A 25,606-nucleotide genomic window follows, 5' to 3' on the forward strand; every position below is an offset into this window, starting at 1 on the left:
CCTCAAGACCAAATTAGAGGAGACTACAACAGAGTCCCAGAAGGTGAAACAATCTGCCACAGCTGGGGCTGGCCCCCCGGGACTCCACATATCAGCCCTGGATTCACACCTGCCGGGGGGCAGATGGGGCAGGTGGGAACCCACGCAGGCACAATGAATAGATGTGAGAATTCCCTCACATCCCTATGGGCTTTTTCTCAGACTCTTCACCCATTGGTGAAGGGAACGTTTTCTCGAGATATTACAAATTCCTTCCCAGTCTGTGTAAAGATTTCCCTTGACACCTCCCAAAATACGATTTTTATTTTATATTGACTTTTTTCTAGCCTAAAAATGACTGAATGTGAGCAGATGCAGGAGTTAGAGGGGTGATTTTTCAAGCAAAGCCAATTAGCTGCCATGCTCAGCAGACGCTCCAGAAATGCAACCTCTGCAGCCTCCCTGCACTCTTGATGGGTTTTGTCATCATTAATTTTATGTCTGCCTGAACTGTCTCCCTGTATCTGGGAGGACCCAACACCCCTTCATCAAGCTCACACTGACATGGCAGAAACGGTGGGGAGGGGAGGCAGGGCAGGACTTCCTAACTCATGGGTTGAGTAGGGCATTGCGTCTGTTTTCACAAGTTCCCCCAGCGGTAGGAAGGGAAGCTTGGCCTACACTGCCTCACATTTATGAGAACTGAACTGTGTTGAAAGCTATTCCTGCCTGCTAAGGAGCTGCTTAATCCCATAAAGATTTAAAAAGCTAAACTACTTAGTGTTTATTTTTGAATAAATATTAAAGTACATTTCTGAAAATAGAAGCTGATATTTAATAAGCCCATACTGTGGGCCAGTGTCAGGGGTGTTCAAACCACAGTGACTGCATCTTGAACAGGGACTGGGTAAAATGAGGCTGAGAACTGCTGGGCTGCATTCCCAGGAGGTTAGGCATTCTTAGTCACAGGATGAGATAGAAGGTCAGCAGAAGATACAGGTCACAAAGAACCCGCCGATAACACAGGATGCAGTAAAGAAGTCGGCCAAAACCCACCAAAACCAAGATGGGATGAAAGCAACCTCTGGTGGTCCTCACTGCTCATTATACATTAATTATAATGCATTCACCTGCTAAAGACACTCCTACCAGCATCATGACAGTTTCCAAATGCCATGGCAATGCTAAGAAGTTACTCTATATGGTCTATGAGAAGGAGCCCTCAGTTCTGGGAAATCCTTGCTCCTTTCCCAGAAAACTCGTGAATCATTCACCCCTTGTTTAGCATATAATCAAGAAATAACCACAGAAATAGCCAACCAGTAGTCCTCGGGGGTGCTCTGTCCATGGAATAGCCATTCTTGCTTCTTTACTTCTCTAATAAACTTGCTTTCACTTTACTCTGTGGACTCACCCTGAATTCTTTCTTGTGCGCAATCCAAGATCCAGATCCCTTTCTGGTAACACCAGGGCCTAAGCCCTGACCTGCTCTGTGCTATTTAATCCTCACAGCTATCCCATATCTTGATTTCATTATCCCTGTTTTTCCAAAGAAGAAACTGAAGTACAGGGAAGTTAAGATGCATCAGATGGATTCGAGCCAGCCCAAGCCAAGTTGTTTCTGGGTAATTGTTAAACTGGTCCTTGCCAGGATCTGAGTGGAGAATGTATATCAAAAAGAGCCTGAGACACAAACTGATACCTTTTAATCAATTCCACGTGTGTCTTCATCGCTGCCATCTGATTGGTCCTGTAAACCAAAAACTATCTGAGACAGGTCTCAATTTAGAGGTTTTTTTTTTTTTACCAAGGTTAAGAATCATGGTCTGTGACACGACCTCAGGACATCCTGAGAATATGTGCCCAAGGTGGTTGGTTACAGCTTGATTTTACACATTTTAGGGAAACAGAAGTTATAAGCAGACGTAACTTGTTTGGCTGGAAAGGCAGGACATCTTAAAGAAGGGGGGGGGGGGGGGGGGGGGGGGGTGGCTTCCAGGTCACAGATGAATTCAGAGATTTCCTGATTGGCAATTGGTTGAAACAGTTAAGCTCTGCCTGAAGAGTCCAAGTCAGCTTGAGCTAAGGTAAGTGTCCGGTGGTTGTGGAAGCCAAGGTTCTCATGTAGATGAAGCTCCAGGTAGCAGGCTTCAGAGAGAATAGATGTGAAGGTCTCTTATCAGACCTTAAAAAGTGTCAGACTCTCCTGAAAAGACCTAGTTAGGGAAGGAGATTCTCTACAGAATGTAAATTTCCCCCCCTCAACCTCCCCACCCCCAGCCCCGCCCCGCTCTCGCTGGCAAAAGACAGCTTTGCAGGGCCATTTCAGAATATATATTCTGAAATGAAATATATTTGGGGGCAAAATACTTGGATTTCCTTCAGGGTCATAGGATGTTACACCAGAGTCAGGTTGGAATTTGGTATGTATTGCTACAAAGAGTCTGTTTGGTCCATCTTAAGAGCTGTGTTTTAACGTGAATGCCGGTCAGTTGTCTTTAAACTCCAAAGGGAGGAAAGGGTAATGAGGCTTGTCTGGATACTGCCCCCTTCTCATCATGGCCTGAACTAGTTTTTCAGGGTTTTGGGGGATCTTCTTGGCCAAGAGAGGAGCCCATTTCATCAGATGGGGGACCCCAGAATTTTATTTTTTATTTTTTCAGACAAAGTCTGGCTCTGTCGCCCAGGCTGGAGTAGAGTGGTGCGATCTTGGCTCACTGCAACCTCTGCCTCCTGGGTTCAGGCGATTCTCCTGCTTCAGCCTCCTGAGTAGCTGGGATTACAGGCGCACACCACCAGGTCCAGCTAATTTTTGTATTTTTAGTAGAGATGGGGTTTTGCCACGTTGACCAGGCTGGTGTCAAACTCCTGACCTCAAGTGATCTGCCCTCCTTTGCCTCCCAAAGTGCTGGGATTATAGGCGTGAGCCACCGCACCCAGCGCTAGAATTTTATTTTTGGTTTACAGTACAAAAACAAAGATCTGCAGTCAGTGTTCTCACATCTTTTTAATCATTCATATTGACTTAATCAGGTTTACAAAATCTCAGGGTTGATCTGGGATCATTCACAAACCAGAATTACTCAGAGAAATTTTCACAGCAGTTGTGGCAGCACAAACTCGAATGCTGATTTAAATTACTAAATGCTATTAATGAACAAACTTGTAAAAGGAATTTCATATAGAACATTACATTTCTCCCTGACACTACTGTATGATAAAAATTAAAAATGGTATAAACATGTTTTCTTCTTTTTGAGACGGAGTCTTGCTGTGTTGCCCAGGCTGGAGTGCAGTGGCACGATCTCGGCTCACTGCAAGCTCCGCCTCCCAGATTCACGCCATTCTCCCGCCTCAGCCTCCGAGTAGCTGGGACTACAGGTGCCCGCCACCACGCCCGGCTAGTTTTTTGTATTTTTAGTAGAGACGGGGTTTCACCATGTTAGCCAGGATGGTCTTGATCTCCTGACCTCGTGATCCACCCACCTCGGCCCCCCAAAGTGCTGGGATTACAGGCTTGAGCCACCGCGCCCGGCCATAAACATGTTTTAAAGTCATAGTGGTAGCTGCTAAAGGCAACCAGCCACACTACAGTGAGGCATTGTTAGAAGTTCACTGTCAAGTTTACTTAGCTTAGTAAAGCATAAAGCAAATTGTTCTTTGAGATTTCAGCTTTGATTAGTCCTCTTTGGCTGACATGAACATTATGGAGTGTTAACTGTGGTAGCAACACATAACCAAAAAGCATTCTTTTTAAAATACATCTAGAAGATCTCAAGGACCTGAATAAATCAATACAGTGTTCCTAGTGTCAGTCTCTCTATACCGGGAAAACTTTAACCCCACAGCTGAGATATAATCAGTTAATGCAAAGTACGCTGTTTGAACCTGATTTCCACCCATGCAGATATCTTCTCACCTGGGAATTCTGTAAATATCAAAATAAAATCTTTACCTTTTGCTAAATGAGAGTAAAAGGCTTGACTGTAAAATATACATCTTGATAGAAAAATATTATAAGGTTTTAATTTTCTAAACACCAAGGGTTAACAACTTATGATTACCCTTTGGAAATAGAGTATTTTGGAACATTTAAAAACTTTTCAAAGTAAGTACAAAGCTTATTCACATTTTTACTAAATTGAACACAACTTTTACAAACGGCAAAATGATTCCCTCCTCAAAGCAGAGCAGCCTAGTTTTTGGAGGGCTCTGGTCACTGCTTAGCTAAGTCTCTGTTGAGCAGAGTCCTGGCTCCACAGTCTCCTTCGATGGGCTCCTTGATACACAAGGCTTCATAACATGCGCTCCTTGAAGAACCATTTCTGATGATCCGAGTTGGTGCAGTCTCGTAAGAGTGGAACGAAACTGTCACTCGACTCCTTCCTCACAGCCTGGACACATTTCTTGGACTGTTCGTGAAATAAAGAACCATCCTACAAAAGATAACGGAATGACAGGCAAGTTCATCAGAAAAGTCTCTTTTTCCTAAAAACATGTTCTAAAGAGATCAGGGTCTGATTTTTACCATTTTAGAAATATTTTTATTGAGGGGTAAGTGTCTTCCGTGTAACGCAGCAACTCAGGACTGTCCCGGGGAAGGGGAGCACCAGAGTCCCAGGCTTGTACAGGCTGCGTCCTGCTTGCCTCTCACAGGACCGATGGTGCCACCTGCTGGCTGCTCTGGGCATGTGTCAGACCCTACATCTCCCTATTGCACTTGGCTTCCTTCTGGGAAATCAGGAACAAAGATTCTTTGTTAATCTCTTTCGCTCCTCTTAGGTCAACTCATTTCCGTGCAGGGTGATCTCTTTCTCTTAGGTATTTAAACAGGTGATCTCTTTCTCTTAGGTGGAAACTTGGCTGTAGTCCCAGCTCAGCCACAGACCAGCTGGATGAGGAAGCCAGTCACTTGGCCACATGGCCTGAACTCCTCACCTGTCACACATTAGGGTGAGTAGTGGGTTATATGCCCCATGCCAATCCCCAAACCCCAAAGACGATGGTCTTCTTTAATGACTGCCTGCTTCTCTCCTTTCTGTCAGCCCTTGCTCAGTTATCTCAGCAAGTCTGTCTCTCAGGCCTGGGGTTTATCTTTTCCCTCTGCCTCTCTGTTATAAGCAGTATGCAATGCACTTAATCATGGCTGAGCAGCAAACGGGCAGAGTGAATAACAACATCGGTGAAAAACCTTTGTGATGTGCTGTTTTATATCACTAAATGGAACTTGTGTTTTCATTCAAAAAAATCCAAACTCATGTTTTGTAGAATCCAAGAAATGACATTTCAGAGGTTTTTAGGCCTACATAAGAAAATACAAGGCTGGGCACAGTGGCTCATGCCTGTAATCGCAGCACTTTGGGAGGCTGAGGCGGGTGGATCACTTGAGGCCAGGAGTTCAAGACCAACCTGGTCAACATGGCGAAACTCCATCTTTGCTAAAAATACAAAAAAATTAGCTGGGTGTGGTGGCATGCGCCTGTAGTCCCAGCTACCAGGGAGGCTGAGGCAGAAGAATCGCTTGAACCCAGGAGGCGGAGGTTGCAGAGAGCTAAGATTGCACCCCTGAACTCCAGCCTTGGTGGGGCAAGGCTCTGTCTCAAAAAAAAAAAAAAAAGATCCAGCCCTAAGAACTAAAAACAAGCTTTCTATTATGGTCTAGTGAATACAAGTGGGGACATTTCCTTCAGAATTCAAATGTTTCTGTTCAATATATATTTGTTTTATATATATATTTAGGGCATGACTGATGAAATATAATAAATCAAGCTGTATCCTTTTCATATATGAATCAAAGTATTAAGTGTCCTGAAGAAAGGTAAATAATCCAATTAAGTATCCTTCTTCCCAGCCTCCTAAACAAACTCCCTTTTCCTTAAATGGTCACTGAAATTTAAGATAAAATTTTTGATATGTCAAACTAATTTTATTGTTTCTCGTGTCCACTACCATTCCTTGAGGGCTTATAATGGCCTATGGTTGGGAGAAAGATGGGAAGAGGAGGACATTCAAGAAGATCAGAGACTTCTGGGGTGTGCAGAAGTATTTTTCCTTCTTATTTTTCTGTATCCAATAGATAACACTATGGTGTGTGGCTTTTCTGGGCAGCCTGCAAATGTCATTGCTGTGACATTTTTCTGCGGGAAAACATATTCCAGCTGTTAATCATCTGTAGAATAAACCCATTTATAAGCAGTATATTGGGAGTGAAAGCTGCCCAGGGAGATGAAAAAAACAATGAATTTTTTTCTTTCGAATGATTTTCTTTGGATTTATTCCCTCTTGTGCTTTTTAGTGAGTCAAAGGGTATGATCGATTTACAGGTCCTGATGCAAGCTGACTGCAAGTGTGACGGGGCTAGCACCCTCAGGTCTGAGGCAACCCTCAATTTCAAATCAACTGTGACTATCCGGGGAGCCTACTCCATCAGAGGTGTTTTCTTGGTTATAATACCACAAGTAACAACTAATCTCTATTGAGCTTTATAGTTTCCAAAGAATATTTCTGGCTATGCATCTAATCCTCACTGAAGTAAGGCTGCTATTATTGCACTTTTTTTTTTTTTTTTTTGAGATGCAGTCTTGCTCTGTGTCCCAGGCTACAGTGCAGTGGCATGATTTCGGCTCACTGCAACCTCCGCCTTCCGGGTTCAAGTTATTCTCCTGCTTCAGCCTCCCAAGTAGATGGGACTATAGGGGTGCACCACCACACCTGGCTAATTTTTTGTTTTTGTTTTTTAGTAGAGATGGGGTTTTGCCACGTTGGCCAGGCTGGTCTCGAACTCCTGGCTTCAGACGATCCACCTGCCTTGGCCTCCCAAAGTGCTGGTATTATAGGCATGAGCCACCGTGCCTGGCCTATTGTACCTATTTTAGACCTGGGAAAAACAAGGCTTAGAGAGATGGGGTGGCTTATACCTGGATCTAACATTTTGGCTAACATCCTTACACTTGGGCTATTTGGCTCACTCGTTTAAAGCCCTTTCATCTCTGAATGCATTTGTAAGAGCTGTTTCCATGCCGATGCCTGCAGCTCATGGGGGTGCAAGGGAAATGGAAAAGACTGAAAGGGACTGGACAATGAGGAAGGAAGGCAGTGCTTATGACACTGCGTGCCAGGGGACTCCAATCTCCTGCCATTACCGCCCCCCAGGCTCACTGGGGCTGAGGTTCCAGGTCTTCCAGAGCAGAGCTCCTGTCCATGCGTGACCACATCCCTGATCCTCACCAGGACTACGCCAGACAGAATGTCTGACTCTCACACTCTCCCTTATAGCCTAGGGACCGTCAGCAGGAAGGAAGGAGAGAGTTCACCTACCTCCTGCAAGATGAACTTCTGATTCTCTGGGGCAGTTTCTTCGCAGAGATGCATGATAAGGATATCCATTCCTGCTTCCACAGCAATGCAGCCCTCTGGCTGGTGGGTGTTATAGCGTATTTCTTTCTGGGATGTGTACTCGAAAAACTAAAAATGGGGTAGCCAACATGTAACACAACATATTCCACTGACATGGGAAGAGCAAAGATCACTGGACAAGAACCTGGGATCACGAGAGCGTGGCTGGGGTCATGTATCCGCGTCACCACCAACACGAGCCTGTGTGATGGGTTCCTCCACGTCCTACAGCCCTCAGTGGACCACTACTGCAGTGCTTCAGGAGCGTGGAGGAAATGGCCCTTCCCATGCCTACCTGGCTTGCTAGACAGTGAGACAGGGCTCGTGCATGTCACCCCCTGCCTGCAGTGCTGAATGCTGTGTTGGTGTGGGATGGGAGGAAGGGAAATGGACCCATCCCGGCACTAGCTCTTCGGGGCTCTCTGTGACCTTGACTAGCTACTTCCTCTCCTTTTCCTCAGTGTCTCCTCCCAAACTCCCAATCTGACAGTTCCTAGAAAATATAAAGTGTTGTGCACAAGTAGGTAATGTGACCGCTAAGAGGAAAACTTGGTTCTTCCCAGACAACGGTTTTCCTACCTGAGTGTACTAGGAACTACCTACAGTGCCTGTTAAAAATGCTGATTGCTGGCCCCATCCCAGAGGCGGAATAAGGATTCCTTGTGTGTGAGTTGGGGCCTAGGAAGCTGCATGTTCTGTGTCTTTGACAAGACACCCACCCACCGCACCAACCCCTTCCAAAAATTCTGACACAGGTGAGTGTTCTTAAGGCACACAAAGCAGGGCTTCTCACATCATTATCTCCTGAAAAGCTGCTTAAAACAAGAGTCTGGGATTCGGTAGGGTTGGGATCAGTCTGAAAATGTGCATTTCCAAGCTCCCAGATGATGCTGATGGTAGCACTCAGGTACTATCAGCTTTGAGGAAGGCTGTTCTAAACAGTGTTGAAAACCTAAATAATTTAAGGTTGCAGGGGTTGGAATTAAGAAAGTTTACTGTTGACCATAAGAAGGCTTCACATTCAAGTGGCACTGGGGTGAATCCAGATTGGAAAAAAAACATTTGAGTCTCCATCCCTTCGTTTCCTGGTGTCTGACAACTCTTTAGTACGGCAAAGCTTCAGAGGCCCAGAACCAACACTTCTCTCCATTCCTGCATCCTCCAAGGGTCCTGTCAACTGCTTTCCAGCGCTGGAGGTCCTTTTCTGGTCTTCAGACTCCCCCAGGACTGAACGTCCCCTGCCCAGCCTAAAGTACAGCCCTTTACCAGACAGATACACCTGGGCCCCCAGTTCAGGCAATGTCCCTAAACACCACCTTGCAAGGTGGCCCTATGCATTAAACCTATCGTTCCACTTAACAATTAATTATAAAGAAATCATCTGAAATGCAGATCTGTTACTTTATCCTTCCTTCTGTCTGACCCAAGGTGTTAGAGGCAGAGTTATTTATAATTGCAAAGACAGGGAGGCAGAGAACCAGTTAACGAAACAGCAATACAGGTACAAAATGAAATATCAAGAGGCCACTAGGAATGATATTCTCAAAGGATATCTAATAACATAAGAAAAGCATAATGAAGGGAATGGAAATGATGGAATATAAAACATACAGACATAATGACAACTATTTACAACACATAATCTCTATGTGTCATGTATAAAAGATGATGGGAAGAAAACACATTTTAATTTTAACAGTGGTCTCTCTGAGTCTGGCCATTCACCCCAGGCTTCTACTTTTTATATTTCCCAAATATTACTTTTACAAGAAAAAAATTCAAATATTTAATTTTTTTAACAAAACACGTAGCTTTCTCCTCTTTTGAGGCTCATACCTACCTGATTATGGCCCATCCCATGACAGGCGTACAGAATGACCTGGTGTCCCACGATCTGGTTGTCATCGGGAGGGTTATAGTCAAAGCAGTAATCTTTCAGTCCTTGGTTCTGGAGCTAAATAAAACATAAATGTGGCATTTTGGTCCAGATTTTTACACACTAACAGATGCCACACGAGGCCTGGGGAGGCTACCTGGCATGAAAGGACAGCCTGCTTCAAGAGCTAGATGCAAAGGTAAGAGTCTTGTCTGCACAGCACCTTCTAGCTTTAAAAGTGCTTCCTTGGCTGGGCGCGGTGGCTCACGCCTGTAATCCCAGCACTTTGGGAGGCCGAGGTGGGTGGATCACAAGGTCAGGAGATCGAGACCATCCTGGCTAACACAGTGAAACCCCGTCTCCACTAAAAATACAAAACATTAGCCAGGCGTGGTGGTGGGTGCCTGTAATCCCAGCTACTCAGGAGGCTGAGGCAGGAGAATGGTGTAAGCCCAGGAGGCGGAGCCTGCAGTGAGCCGAGATCGCACCACTGCACTCCAGGCTGGGTGACAGAGTGAGACTCCGTCTCTTAAAAAAAAAAAAAAAAAGTGCTTCCTTGTTCTATAAGCAAGAATCCTTACCCCTATTTTAAGTTGATAAGCCTGAGGACCAGAGAGATAAACTCTTCATTGCCTGAAAGCTCCTCTCTCTTCCTTTCTCATTAGTGGCAGCCTTACTGTTGCACAAGTTCAAATATACCTGGGTTGTTACCTCGAACTAGATTAAGCTAACTAAATCAAGCAGGTGATAGACACAGAGAAAGAATTATTTTAGGCTGGGTTCAGTGGCTCACGCCTATGATCCTAGCACTTTGGGAGGCGAAGGCAGGTGGATCACTTGAGGCCAGGAGTTCTAGACCAGCCTGGCCAACATGGCAAAACTGCATCTCTACTAAAAATACAAAAATTAGCCAGGTGTGGTGCCGTGCACCTGTAGTCTCAGTTACTTGGGAGGCTGAGGCAGGAGAATCACTTGGACCCAGAAGGCGGAGGTTGCAGTGAGCTGAGATGATACCACTGCACTCCAGCCTGGGCAACAAGGCAAGACTCTGTTCCCCTCCTCCAGAAAAAAAAAACAATTAATTTAAATCACTTTAGAGCATGGTATGTTTGAAAATACTACCTATAAAATATATTCTATAAACAAATTGAGCTGCAAAGAAATTACAAACCTCATTCAGTATAATACTCTTAAGCTGCAGTACTGTATTATCTTGAAACTATTTTAAATATATTTTAGGATAAAGAAAATAAGTAATTATGTTAATATTGTTTAAAACCAAGATTTTCAGGGTAAGAACAAAGAAATATGAGTATGCTATCAAAGAAAAATTTTTAAGACTACATTGGATTTTCAGATATTAATATAAGCTCATGATCTGTTTCTCAAAAATACAAATTTCCTTTCTCTGCCCAATGAGAAAAATTTAGAGCTGTGTTATTCCACGTGGCGGCCCTGGCCACTGTGGCTACTGGACACTTGAAATGTGACTAATCCAAATTGAGATATGCTATAAGTATAAAATTCACACCAGATTTCAAGGCTTAGTATGAAAAAAGAATGTAAAATGCCTCAATGAATAAATACTTATATTAATTACATATTGAAGTGATATTATTTGGGATATACTGAGTTAAACACTTCATTAACTTTACTTTTTTAAAAATATGTTTACTAAAAAAAATTAAGTTACAACTGTGGCTCTCATTATATTTCTGTTAAACTGCGTGGTCTGGAGGCCATGACACTGCATAGCAACGGGCACCACCAGCATTCAGACTGACTCCCAATACCGTTACCCAACAAAGGACCAGGGCTTCTGGGAGGAATGGCAGGAAATGTTTAAACTCAAATGGGACAACTTGGCCAGAATCAAGGAGGCTATCAACGCCACTATAAGGTGTCAAAGACCACAGAAGCCAAAATAAAGGGTCTGCCACTTGCCAAAAACAATTTTAAAATATTTTTTTTAAAAGATGAATTGGGCTGGGCACAGTGGCTCACACCTGTAATACCAGCACTTTGGGAGGCTTGGCAGGAGAAATGCTTGAGTTCAGGAGTTCAAGACCAGCCTGGGCAACATAGCAAGACCTTGTCTTTACTAAAAATAAAAATAAAAAGTTAGCCAGATGTGGTGGTGCTCACCTGCAGTCCCAACTACTTGAGAAGCTGAGGTGGGAGGATCACTTGAGTGCAGTGATCCAGGCTACAGTGCGCTACAATGGTGCCACTGTGCTCTAGCCTGGGTGACAGAATAGAAGCCTGTCTCAAAAAACAATACAAAGAAAAAAAGATGAATTGATTGAAGCACGCTGGCTATTTAAACACCCATTAGTTCATAACGACACTCAAGAAGAGAAAAAGCCAAAAAAACAATGAGCCAACAACAACAAAAAACAACCCACTAGATACAACTGGAGGAAACTAAAATACCAACTCATACTCTGAAAATAAGCAAATAAAGAAAAGACATAAGAATTTGTCATGCCTTGGCCGGGCATGGTGGTTCACTCCTGTAATCCCAACAGTTTGGGAGGCCGAGGCTGGCGGATCACCTGAGGTCAGTAGTTCGAGACCAGCCTGGCCAACATAGTGAAACCCCGTCTCTGCTAAAAATACAAAAAAAAATTAGCCTGGTGTGGTGGCAGGTGCCTATAATCCCAGCTACTCAGGAGGCTGAGGCAGAAGAATCGCTTGAACCCGGGAGGCGGAGGTTGCAGTGAGCTGAGATCGCACCATGGCACTCCAGTCTGGGGGACAAGAGCAAGATTTGGTCTCAAGAAAAAAAAGAATTTGTCATGCCTTTTCTGTATGAATTCTAAAACTCACATATACCAAATTGCTTTAGTTAATGAGGGAGTGTTCTTTACAGAAAAATTTCAGCTAATAAATGTGGAAGAAATGAAAGAGAAAAATCACCATTTGGCAACTCCATTTGAAATAATGGGCCTAGGCAATGGTTATCAGTGGCTACTAAAAACATGAGACAGAAGCTGATGGGGGGTCTTATAATGACTGGTCCAGGTGAGCGATACTCTGTGAACCCCACTGGTCAACCTTATCACTAAAGATGACCATACCTCGTATGCTCCTGATAGGACACAACGTGAACACATAACATCACCCACGAAGAGTTCTTGCCAAAAAGGTGGATCCTGACTCTAATTAAACCTTTAGAACTCACTTCTATCTTACAGAAGTATGGGGGAGAGAGGCACAACTTAAAGACACCACAAAGAAAAAAATAGTAATTGCAAGAGTGAGACACTCCACAGGTAACTGACCTTGTTTTTTCAACAAGTTAAAGCTATTAACAAGAAAAAGGGAGATGACTGCCTTAGATTAAAAGAGATTTAGGAGCCAAGACACAACCGCCACATGCAATGTGTGCACCTTGTTTGGATCCCAATTTCAATTAGCCAGCTACTTAAAGAGAAACTGGAAAAGTTGGGGGAATATGAATTAGAACTAGACATTAAATGATCCAAGAAATTCTTGTTCATTTCTACAGTTTTGTAAGATAATGTCCAAATGTTACGAAAATGCATAAAATGCAGAGGAGAGAAATGACACAATGCCTGGGATTTGCTTAAAAAGAGGAAAATGTGGAGGTGAAGCAGAGGAGAGAGAAAGCAAGAGAGGCAGGATCTTGAAAATTCTAGAATCTCAGGGATGGTATTCATTATGCCATTCTCTCTGCATTTCCATATGTTTGAGTATTTTCATAATGAAAATAGAATGTCACACGAATATCCTGCTTTGTATTTATCAAAGACTTCCAGAACGGAACATGAGCACTTCTGATCAACACATCACAGCAGAGGAGACCTCGCAAAGCTGGTGTCATTCCCAGCAAAAACAAAAGACACTGGACGTTTTATCTGGTCTCATCCCAAAAACATGTTTTAGGTTTTTTGAAATACTGGAAGTGACTCCCCTATACCCACTATTGCCTCTGTAGACTCCCAAACTTGGAATTATGAACTAGTCCAGTCATTGAGACTAGAAGTAATATGATAAGGTGTTAGTAAAAACTAGGACATGGAAACACCAGATAAGCCTCAGTTTCCTTATCTACAAAATAGTTGTCAATTTTGAGATGGCTTCCAGCTCTGACATTCTGCACCTAAGGCCCAGACACTCACAGGGAGAAAGAAGGGCAGTGGATAAAAAGGTGGCAGGGGGTGGGCAGGGGGGGGGGGAGTGGAGGGAGCCAGTGACCCCTATGATGGGGCCTTTCTTGCCCAGGATTTGTAGGTCAGACCTGGAGGCCAGGGAACTCCCTGCCTACCATGGGCCCACTGCCCTCACTCACCATCCCGAAGAAGCCAGGCCTGTCCTCAGGCACATGCAATTCTGGATACACAGTCTCCAAGAACCACTTGAAGTCCTTACACTGAAGCTTGGCCCGGAGCTGCTTCCTCTCTGTCACATCCCCAAAAGGTTCCTGAGAAAACAACAAAACAGTGAGACCCCACGGGTCCTAGTGCTTCCTTTCAAAGCCCCTGTGTTCACTGATGCTCACTTACTAACCACCAGCCAGCTTTGACAGAGCATTCATTGCATGCCGGGCCCTGTGTGGAGCACAGAGGATAGAAAACAGCCTTGCGTCTAATTCCAGTTTCTAGTATGAGAGGCTGTCACAGAGACAATTCCATTCCTAGGTGCTCTGTTGGCAGGGCGGTGAGAGCAGATGCACGAGCCCGCCTGCTGATGGAGTGAAGGAGCCAAGCCCTGGGGCTGCACTGGCATCTATGGATCCTGGACCTGTGACCCATGCTTGTGATCAGAGGTCATCCTGAAACCCAACCGGGGAAATGTCAGTTTCACCGAGACATATGCTGTGACTTTCCCGTTTACTACTAATACCTGAATATCCACTTTCAAACACAGGAAATATTCTAGATGTAATCATGTTACTAATATGAAATAAGCAATAAGAAATACTTGTGCAAGGTTGGTTTTATGGACAAAACTAATGACTGAGAGCTTTTGAATATTTAAATACAGCAAGCCTCTATTCAGTATGGCAAACGTGCAGCCACAAGAAAAATGTGAGTGCAGAAATGTTACCGGACCTGCACTGTCATGTTAAACGATTAAAAGCTGACAAGTTAAATATTGAACAAAATGGTAATAATAAGTAAATGTTTGAATAAGATTTCAGATTTCTGCTATTTCCCAGAGGTCTGTCACTGATGAGTCACTGTGCCCCCAGCTTCAGCCAAGTATCCATTTAGCACTCAGCCCTTGGGCATGCAGCCTAAGGTTGCATTCAGTGCCTCCCTAAAATATTCTCTGGGGACCCTCAGGAAAAGGGAACTATGGGCTCCAGACTGTGCATGAGGAAAGGGTGGGTGTTTCTACTGTATGGTGCTGGGCAAGACAGAGGAGGCAGAAGCAAATGACTGTGGAGCCCAGAGCCAGAGAGGGGCTGAGTGGGAGTCTGACTGAGAGCCCATGGGCTCTGCAGAGCAGAGCAAGAGGTGTGCTGCAGAGTACAGGCCTCAAGTCCAGTTCTACCTCCTATCAGTTATGGGGCCTGGACAAGTTCCTTCCAACAGCTTCTCTCTGAGCTTCAGTTTTCTCATCTATAAAATGAGAATTTTATTGCTACCCTGCAGGGTTGCTGGAAGGACTCAGAAGAGACTTCCATGAAGTGGCCTGATGAGAAGCCTTAGAGCAAGACCTTCTTGTGTTGCCAAAAAGCCCTACTAGCTACGCAAATGCAGGGCGAGCAGGCACCCTGCCATGGGTCATGCAGAGCTGGCTAGGGCAGACACAGTGGACTGTGTTGCATGTGAAACCCAAGATCTGGGAAATAAGAGGCAGATCCCTCATCCACAGTGGTCCCTGAGGTGGAGGCAGAACAAGGATCTAGACCAGGCAACAAGTCCCTGAGATAAATAGCTCTGAGGAAGGACACAGTCTGGGCTGAGCCTCAGCCTCCGACAGGCTCAGTGCAGTGGGTGGTTGGGCCAGTGTCACTGCAATGTGTGGCTGGGACCCAGAGAAGCAAGCCAACAGAGCTGAGACTTCAGCAACTACAGGCACACCTTCACTGTCATTCAGAGAGATGGGCCCAGCAAGGCCTCTGAGTGAGGAGGAAGATGGGCATCTGTTATGCTGGGCGATGGGGGCGTTTCCATGACCATGACATATGGTGAGAAATAGTAGCAGCGGGGGCCTGGGCCACTCTCCAGTAGTCCTTCCATCTGGAAATGGAAGCAGAACAGACTCCCTGTTTTAGAAAGGGAAGCTTCCAGGGTGCTAAGAAGAAGTCTCTAGAGGGAGGTAACAGACCCCTAACTAATAAGGTGGGTGTGTCCCTAAGCAATAGCTTTAAGGTGAAGAACTGTGCCTTAACTTGTACCCTGTGTTTGTGGATTCACCCCTACTGGCTACAAAGAAGAAAACCATAACACACGGACAATGCCTGGCCTGTGACACCAGGTATCCCCAACTGTCTATGTTGGTACAGTCCAGCCTCATTATTTACTGGTTCTGTAACTGAATTTCCCTACATGCTATAATAAAATTGATTTGTAACCTCCAAATCAATACTTGTGGTGTTTTCTAATTTTCACACACATTCATGGACACAAATTTTGAGTTGCCCAACATTCCCATTCTCAGGTGATGCAGAACAAGGGCAACCGCCTTCCTGTTTCAGCTCTCATCCTGTAAACCACTGTCCTTTTCACCATCTATTGGGCACCACATTTTTTTCTGCTTTGTATTGGTGACTGCACCAGCTATTCTAGAGTGTCCCCCAATCGTAGTGCTGAAGTGCCATCTAGTGTTCCTAAATGCAAGAAGGTTGTGATGAAGAGAAAATAACACGTGCTAGGTCAGCTTCATTCTGGCATGAGTTATCGTGCTGTTAGCCATGAGTGCAATGTTAATGATGCAACGATATATGTTAAATAGGTGTCTTTGAACAGAAACACATAGAAAACAAGGTTCTGTATTGATCTGCTGACAAAACTGTGCCGCCAAGTCTGGCAGGAACCTAACCCTGTATTTCCCCTAACAGCAATGGCTCTATTTTCACAAATTCAGTATTTGTGGTGGCTTTATGGAATATAACAGTTGTAAATAACAAGATTTGACTGCATATAATTATTATAAATGGAGGAATAAATTCTCCCCATACTCGTATCTGAGCACCCAAATTATTCTCTATTTCTGGAACCCGATTGACTATGTTGGGGAAGCCACGATTAGCTGCTGTTGTTCAGATGAAGCCAGATGGAGTGCAGGTGGGCTGAGGAACTCACCAAGCGGGCATGGGGGTTGCGATGGTAGTAGAGCTCTTTAAATTCATCCATCCACACTTCAGCTGCACGCACACTGTTGGCCAGAGCCTTGTTGCGGGAGTAGGGAGCTTGCTTGGGGAAAACATGGCCAACATGGGAACACGGGTGTGTTTCCAGAACCCCACCACACTGCCAGATCTGCACACAGAGAAAAGGAGAGGTCAGGTGGTGAGCAGGGGATGAGCTGCAGGTCCACAGTATCTGCAGCAAGGACGCCAGGCACACACAAGGCATGATGGATGCTGCCAAGATGCTCAGCCTCCATCGGGCAGGAGGCCACCTACCCAGCACATTTATGATACAGAATGTGGGTAAAGAGCAAGAAAGCAGCCCCCAAAATAAATAAGCTGTGGGAACCAAGACCCCAAAGTCCATGCACTAAAGCTCATGCACTTGACTCACAGGAGCATCACAGAGACCTCACTGGCAACCCACTTACTCATTACAGAAAACACAGGCTTGATTACCTGATCTCCTAGCCACAGAAGATAGGAAAGCAGCAAGGAAGAAGAGAGGTTTGGAAGGGGAAAAGGAAGAGCTTCTAGAAACAGGTAGAGCAGCCTGACACCTAGGGAAGAGGCAGAGAGACCATTAAAAGCACACCCAAAGACTCAACAGGCGGAGGCATCTGAGCCCATCTCACACTGGGACCGATGGCCTTGAACATCTCATTTTCTCAAAGATGGGACAACCAAGCCCAGCATCTGGTACTTATTATGGAGGGTGTAAGTCCTCAGTAGAAGGCCAAATTCTTGTTTATCCACAGTTTTTATGAGGACAGAACACCATATAAAATATTATTAAAAATCTTAATTTTCCACTGAAAAGCACCAACATTCACACAAAGTTTTGATGTTTAAAATGTAAGACTTCATTAACTGGAAAATCTACTGAAATGCTAGGAGTTTTCCAATATGGTTTCCATGGGCCATGTAGACTAGCATCGGTAGATAGGCTTGTTACAAAAAGCAGAATCTTGGTCCCACCCTAAAGCTATCAAATCTGGCTTTCTAGATTGTGCTTGTCAATCTGTCTTTCTAACAAGTTTACCCAGCAATTCTTATATGTGTTGGCTGGGTGCAGTGGCTCATGCCTACAATCCCAGCACTTTGGGAGGCCGAGGTGGGTGGATCACCTGAGGTCAGGAGTTCGAGATCATCCTGGCTGACAGGGTGAAACCCCATCTCTACTAAAAACACAAAAATTAGCCAAGCGTGATGGCACATGCCTGTAAACCCAGCTACTCAGGAGGCTGAGGCAGGAGAATCACTTCAACATGAGAGGCCGAGATGGCAGTGAGCTGAGATCGTGCCACTGCGCTCCAGCCTGGGCGACAGAGCGAGACTCTGTCTCAAAAAAAAAAAAAAAGAAATTTTCACATCTGTCAAAGTTTGAAAGCCACTGTGCTAAATAAAGAGGCCACTTCATAAGGAATTAATCAAATAAAGGCTCCAGAAGACAGGATCAGGAGGAACCTAACCCTGAGCAAGTCACCTCTCTCCTGGTTTCATTTCCTCCTCTCCATAAAGTGAGAGAGAACTACGTGACTTGCAAGGCCCTTTCTGGCCCCAAATCTAGTAAAAGAACACTTTTTAAAGAGCTGAAACAAGAAGGCAAGCATGTTTATAGGATATGCACGTCATCATCTTTCAGGGTCCACCAGGCTCTCACAGCAAATCCCATCATTTCCAAAGAGAGAATCAGTTAAGAACATGTCCAAAGAGAAGACTGGAATACTCACCCTAAAGGAGAATTCGAGGTTTTCTCCTCCCCAAACTTCCATTCCTGTATCATAAGACCCCAGATATTCAAAATATTTCTTACTCACAGCAAACAGCCCACCGGCCATTGTTGGAGACCTAAAAAAGTGTTACATCCATATTTCACTGTAGGCAGCAGGAAACTATCACAGTTATCCAACTACCTTCCCACCACGAGCCCTTTCATCTGTTCATCCATCATCTCTAAGCATACCCTGCCTTCACCTCCGTGCCCCACACTAGGCTGGGCCTAGAAGCACTGATGTACCCTATAGTCCCTGCCTTGAGGTTGCTCCCAGGTTTCTCAGCAGGCACTGTTGAGTACTGCTCAACAGTATTAGCACGCAGTACTCTGTGTGTGCTAAATATGTTAACTAAAGTCAGCCGGGGTCCTGGGGGAACACTGAGGAGGGCAGGGGCAAAAGGGTAGGACTAGGTTCCCTGGAGGAGGCAAGGTCTGCAGGACAAAGGACAGTTAGCCAAGAAGAAGGGAAATGGAATGGTTCTTCAGCATGAGCAAAGGCTTAAGGGTGGGAGAAATCCAGGGACATTTAGAAGCACAGAGTACAAGGAGAAGAGAGAAGCAAGAGACCACATTCTAAAAGGAAGGGAGGCTCCAGGCCATGGTCATCTGAGGAGGTGTGATCTCACAAGGCAAGAACTCACAGATACCAATGAGATGCCAGTACGCAGAAGATCCTAAAGGCAACTCTGGCATTTGAAAGCACCGGGAGGGCCAGGTCCTCTCCTGCTCGAGTGGTTTCCCCCACCAGGACCCAGCTAGCCAGCCTTGTTTCCCCCCACCCGCCACCAGGTTTATCTGGAAGCCAGCACTGACTTCAGAAACGGCCCACAGCTTCCAGCCTACACAGCAGAACAATGTAAGGTCAGCACGCCCCGGAGTTGCACAGGCAAAAGGATGAATGCAGAAATAGGGAAAGGGCCGGGTGCGGTGGCTCCATATCTGTAATCCCAGCACTTTGGGAGGCTGAGGTGGGCGGATCTCCTGAGGTCAGGAGTTCGAGACCAGCCTAGCCAATATGGCAAAACCCTGTCTCTACTAAAAAAATACAAAAATTAGCCAGGTGTGGTGGTGGGCACCTGTGATCCCAGCTACTGAGGAGGCTGAGGCAGGAGAATCACTTGAATCCAGGAGGCAGAGGCTGCAGTGAGGCAAGATTGTGCCACTGCACTCCAGCCTGGGCAACAGAGCAAGACTCCAACTCAAAAAAAAAGAAATAGGGAAAGAGAACATTGAGAGCACAACTGCTGAAAATGTTAACATCCTCCAGCATCGGGGCCTGCCCTGGACTCCAAGCGTGGGGTCAACTGAGAAGACAATAGCAACATCCCCAGTGGGAGGGAAGGTTCTAGAATACAAAGCACCTTCATGTGTGTTTATCCTAAAAATCTAGGAAACAGGCAGGCTGGTACCTATTACACAGATGAGATAACTGAGGCACAGGGATATTATGGGATGGGGAGGATAGGTGCTCTGAGCACGTGGGCTAAGGGGGGGCAATCAGAATTCATGGCCCCCCATGAATTCATGACAGGCTGCCTAAGTAGCCTAGATTAGAGCCTCCTACTCTGTGTCTCAGTTTCCAAACCTGTTCAGTGAGGGATTGAGCAGGATGTTCTCACTAAGGGCTCCTACAGAAGCCTGGGTGCCATTCTCAATTCCTTCCTTCCCCAATTCCCACTCAGTTTCTCCCAATTCTTCCATCTTAACATCTCTGGAATCCACAGTGCCCACCATCTCCTGAACCATTGTTTCCAACCTGGAGGACTGCAGAGCCTCCTAATGGTATCCCTGCCCAAAATGGTCCCTCCAGGGCCCTCACCACATGGCAAGCAGCACATGCTCAGGTCACTTCCTGCTCGGATCCCTTCAGTGGCTTCTATCTGCTCAGGGTCAGGTCCAAACCCCTTCCCTTGGCCCCACCCATCTCTCCAGCCTTATCTCTGGACACTCTCCTCACTTGCTCCACTCCAGCCAGCAGCAGGTCATCTTAAGGTCAGGACTCTGGTGAAAGGATTCAGAAGCCCAACTGCCAAATGTAGATGTAGAACTAAGAGCCTCCTTCCGGTTCAACACACCAGTGGTGAGGCTGAAGTCCTGACCTCCTTCTGCCCAACTCCCACATCTGTCTCCCACTTGCTTCTGAACTTGGAAGGGGAGGAAGAAGCAAGGCTATCACTTCAACACCTCCAGAATGAGAGCTGCTGAGCCTCCCTGGGGCCCACTCTACTCAGACCTTGACTCACCCACTGGCCAGAGCAGGCTTTTCCACCTGCCATGGATCCACCCACACCCCAGGTCAAAGGGGCCTAACGATGTTTCCTCAAGAATGAGCATATGACCAGCAATCCCCCTCCTAGGCATATACCCGAAAGAACGGAAAACAGGGACTCAAGCAGATAAAAGTACACCGATGTTCACAGCAGCATTATTTAACAATAACCAAAAGACAACCCAAGTGTCCACCCACAGAAGAATAAATAAACAAAATGTGGCATATATGTACAAAGGAATATTACTCAGCCATCACAAGGAATGATGTTCTCTAGGAAGCTTGAAAACATGATGTTAAGTGAAAGAAGCCAATTACAGAAGGACAAATATCGTATGATTCCTCTTACATGGGGCGCCTGAAAGAACAGAGGTTCACCCAGGGGCTGGGAAGGGGAGAATGGAAAGTTATTGCTTAGTTGGGGATATTTTCTGTGTGGGATGATGAAAAAGCCCTGGAAACAGGTAAAGATTATGTTTGCACAATACTGTGAATGTGCTCAATGCCACTAAAATTGCGTGCTTTATTTAATTTATTTATTTTTTATAGAGACAGGGTCTCGCTCTATCACCCTGGCTGGAGTGCAATTGCGTGATCATAGCTCACTAAAGCCTTGAACTCCTCGACTCAAGTGATCCTCCTATCTCAGCCTTCCAGCTAGTTAGGCCTACAGATATACACTACCACGCTCGGCTAATCTTTATTTTTTTGTAGAGATAGGTTCTTGCTATGTTGCCCAGGCTGGTCTCAAACTCCTGGACTCAAGCAATCCTCCCACCTTGGCTTCCCAAAGTACTGGGATTATAGGCATAAGCAACCATGCTCAGCCTAAAATTACATACTTCAAAATGGTTAAAATGGTAAATTCTCTATGATGCATATTTTACCACAATTTAAAAATTAAATAAATAAAATATACCGATATAAAATTGACTTGTGTAGCAGACATGTTTAATAAAAATAAACAAATATTCTAGGCAAAAAAGTGGGAAGAGGAGAGGTAGTTAAGCTGACAGCTAATCATTCCACCCGAGGGCCTCCACTGACAGGTCAGCCAGATGCAACGAGGCGTGCTTAAAAAACAAGTCACCCAGAGGTCAGCTCCTGACCTGATGACATCGACGGGGGATCGCATCCGTATCCTCTCACGCTCAGGAACCATGTGCCACGTGAACGCCAGCCTCCAGTCGAAACCGCCAATCTGGGGCTCCCCGGAGTTCCCCAGGTATTCGAAGGTGTTCCAGTCGATCACATCAATCACTGGGCACACAACTGCCGACTCCTCTTCATGGATCCTGAAAGCACCCAAGACATCCATCTGTCTCTCCTATGCAGACGGGCAGCAGGAAGACAATTGGGAAATTCAAGGGTGAATTCTTGTCTTCCTTCCAAAAAGAGGGAGGAATGCCTGAGAAAGGTCTGCTTTTCTTATTCCAGGTGTCTGTAGCTGTGTCGGAGCCCTGGCAGGTGACCACCATGGAGGGGATCTGGGGGCCAGGGAGGGCTTTAAAACAAAAAGTGCCGTGACTTTAACATGCTCTGATTCTCTCCACAGACATTCTGACCAAACACTCTATGATTTCAATTTCTCAGGAGTGCAAGAGGTTTAATCACAATGAAACATCTTAACATCAAGAAATACTTATCTCCTAAGAACAAAGCTGCACCCAGACCAAAGGGTCAGCTTTGGAATTAGAATATAAATTCTAATCCTGCTATTTATTTGCTGTGTGACATTAGCCAAGTCACCTAACTATGGCCTGTGGTCACCTAACACAGAGCCTATGGCCTCAGTGGTAACACTGGTATTATAATATCCATTCAGAGGGTTAATGCGAGGATTTCCTGGGAAAATGTTTCTGGCAGAGAAAGATGGCTGGCAGAGAACCTGAAACTATTGCTATTTTTTTTAATTTTTGTTATTGTGAAATATTACACATAGTGAAAAATGCTATAATTTCCTTTCGCAGGTATCAGCCTGTGTGTTGGTTTCAACTGTTCTCTCCACAACATTATTACAAATCTGGCCATCCCTCAGCATGCTTCCAGGCCGTGTTTCTTTGCATTTGACACCACACCAGGAAAGATGGACTGAGACTAGACCACATGTGAACACGAGATTTCCTTGAGTACATTTTGAGGAATGTTGTCTGGAATTTGAGACCTGAATCTCCTAAGAGTCACACCACACAGGACAATGAAACAGAGATCAACCAGACTCGAGCCTTCAGTGTCCTTAGAATGGTGTGAGTCACGCCACACAGGACAATGAAACAGAGATCAACCAGACTCGAGCTTTCAGTGTCCTTAGAATGACACCAGAAAGTCAGAGGGGATATTAGAAATACCACTCTAGGGTAAGAATGACAACTATCAGGGAAATTGCACTCTTCAGGACAGGTTGCGTGAGACAGAGTCTCAGATCTGTGAGTTCCCCAAATTGAGGAACTTGCATACTAGGTATCCACCAACATCCGCTTATTTAAAGACATTGAGGGCATTATTTAAAAGGTTGAAAGGGCCAATATCAGACCTGCTGGGCAAGTTCCAGCTGGCCCCTGGCAAAGGCCAGCTCCCCCAGGAACTGATGGCTTGTGATCAAGCTGGTGGGAACCACAGACAGCCTAATTTTTACAAGAAGGGGAAAACTGGGGAATGCTGTACCAGCATTGGAGTATAGGACTCCTAGTCCTGGCTGGAGAATGTGCAGGACCCACAGGGATGCTACTGGCATCTGGGCCAGAACCATTCTCCACTGCACAGGGCTGATCTGCAGGATACTTGGCCTCCCTGATACACAAAATGCCAGGAACCCTACCTGATTGACATGACAACCAAGAATACCCTCCCACATTTCCAAAAGCCCCTGGATGGAAAGGGTTACCATTCCTATCTGGGCCCACCTTAGGGACAGTCCACAGTCTGATGTGTCCCAATGCTGGTACACACCAAATTCCCCCGGGGAGCTTCTGAAACATGCAGAAGCTGAGGCCCCAGCCCCAAGAGTCAGATCCAAATGGGACCAGGCATTGGTGTGTTTAAAAAGCTCCCTAGGTTGAACCGTCATACACCGTTGGTGGGAATGTAAATTAGTACAACCTCTATGGACAACAGTTTGGAGGTCCCTCAAAAAACTAAAAATAGAGCTATCATATGATCCTGCAATTCTACTCCTAAGTACATATATCCAAAAGAAAGGAAATCAGTGTATCGAAAAGATATCTGCACTCTCGTGTTCATTGCAGCACTATTCACAATAACCAAGATTGGGAAGCAACCTCAGTGTCCATCAACAGATGAATGCATAAAGGATATGTGGTGCATATACTCACAATAGAGTACTATTCATCCGTAAAAAAGAATGAGGTGCTGTCATTTGCAACAACATGGATGGAACTGGAGGTCATTATGTTAGGTGAAATAAGCAAGGCACAGAAAGACAAACTTCGCATGTTTTCACTGATTTGTGGGAGCTAAAACGTAAAACAACTGAACTCATATAGACAGCGAGCAGAAGGATAGTTACCAGAGGTTGGGAAGGGTAGTTGGCTGGGCGAGTGGGGATGGTTAATGGGTACAAAAAAATAGAAAGAATGAATAAGATGTACTAGTTGCTAGCACAACAAAGTAACTATAGTAAAAAAAAAAAAAATTTAATTGTACAGTTAAAAATAACTGGGTGGGCATGGTGGTTCATGCCTGTAATCCCAGCACTTTGGGAGGCTGAGATAGGCAAATCACTTGAGGTCAGGAGTTTGAGACCAGCCTGGCCAACATGGTGAAACCTCATCTCTACTAAAAATGCAAAAATTAGCCTGGCATGATGGTGCACGCCTGTAATCCCAGCTACTCGGGAGGCTGTCAGGAGAACCACTTGAACCTGGGAGGCAGAGGCTACAGTGAGCCGAGATCACCCTACTGTACTCTAGCTTGGGCAACAGAGCGACACGCTGTCATAGATAGATAGATAAATAGATAGATAGATAGATAGATAGATAGATAGATAGATAGATAGATAAAACAATACTAAAAGTATGACTGGGCCAGGTGCGGTGGCTCATGCCTATAATCCCAGCACTTTGGGAGGCTGAGGCGGGTGGATCACTGAGGTTAGGAGTTTGAGACCAGCCTGGCCAACATGGTGAAATTCTGTCCCTACTAAAAATACAAAAATTAGCTGGGCATGGTGGCACGCGCCTGTAGTCCCAGCTACTCAGGAACCAAAGCAGGAGAATTGCTTGAACTTGGGAGGTGGAGGTTGCAGTGAGCCAATATCATGCCAATGCCCTCCCGCCTGGGCGACAGAGTAAGACTCTGTCAAAAAAAATAAAAATAAAAATAAAAATAAAAGAGTATGAGTGGATTATTAGTAACATAAAGATAAATGCTTGAGGGGATGCATATCCCGTTTACTCTGATGTGAGTATTATGTATTGCATGCCTGTATCAAAATATCTCATGTGCCCCATAAATATATACACCTACTATTTACCCACAAAAATTAAAAATTAAAAAATATACTTTTTAAAGTTCCCCAGGTATTTCTAATAGACAACCGAAGTGGAAAATCCCCTCATCTACAGGCGTGCAGCAAGGAGGGGGCTGGCCCGCATCCAAAAGCTGGGATGAAGAGGAATTCTAAAAGCATTAATCCATCAGTTGAAGAGAAAGAAATGTCCGCCCCCCATGGCTTCAGACCTGCGTAGAGGTGGTCATCTATGAGCGCAGTGGGGGAACAGAGGAGGGGGAGCCCACCGGTCCAGGTTACAGAGGGAGCACTCGGCCATAACTGTGCTCTAAATAGTCTCCAGCTCCATCACAGGCCAGAGGAGCCTCGAATCTGCTGCTGGGGAAGCTCATCAGAGCTGAGGAGGAGAAAGAGATAGCTATAGCACCCGCAGCTGACAAGCCAGGACAGTAGGAAGTGACAGGGCAGGGGGCAGCTGGGTCACACCCAGAAAGAAAGGCAAGTGGGTCCCCAGC

The 25,606-nt window shown here is 45.3% G+C and overlaps 1 protein-coding gene across 1 annotated transcript in view; it reads right to left on the reverse strand.

The window, feature by feature from the left end:
* Nucleotides 1–3,979: 3,979 nt before the first annotated feature.
* GALNT12 (polypeptide N-acetylgalactosaminyltransferase 12) overlaps nucleotides 3,980–25,606 on the reverse strand; it is a 44,083-nt gene continuing 22,456 nt past the window's right edge. Inside the window, exons 4-10 of the mRNA XM_023202867.2 lie at nucleotides 21,733–21,918; nucleotides 18,311–18,428; nucleotides 16,531–16,707; nucleotides 13,566–13,697; nucleotides 9,215–9,328; nucleotides 7,297–7,443; nucleotides 3,980–4,415 (exon numbers count right to left, since the gene is read on the reverse strand). Coding sequence (XP_023058635.2) covers nucleotides 4,275–4,415; nucleotides 7,297–7,443; nucleotides 9,215–9,328; nucleotides 13,566–13,697; nucleotides 16,531–16,707; nucleotides 18,311–18,428; nucleotides 21,733–21,918 — 1,015 coding nt within the window. The 3' untranslated portion in view covers nucleotides 3,980–4,274. The remainder of the gene's footprint in view (nucleotides 4,416–7,296; nucleotides 7,444–9,214; nucleotides 9,329–13,565; nucleotides 13,698–16,530; nucleotides 16,708–18,310; nucleotides 18,429–21,732; nucleotides 21,919–25,606) is intronic.

This window comes from Piliocolobus tephrosceles, chromosome 14 (genome assembly GCF_002776525.5).
Source record: "Piliocolobus tephrosceles isolate RC106 chromosome 14, ASM277652v3, whole genome shotgun sequence".
Lineage (NCBI taxonomy): Eukaryota > Metazoa > Chordata > Mammalia > Primates > Cercopithecidae > Piliocolobus > Piliocolobus tephrosceles.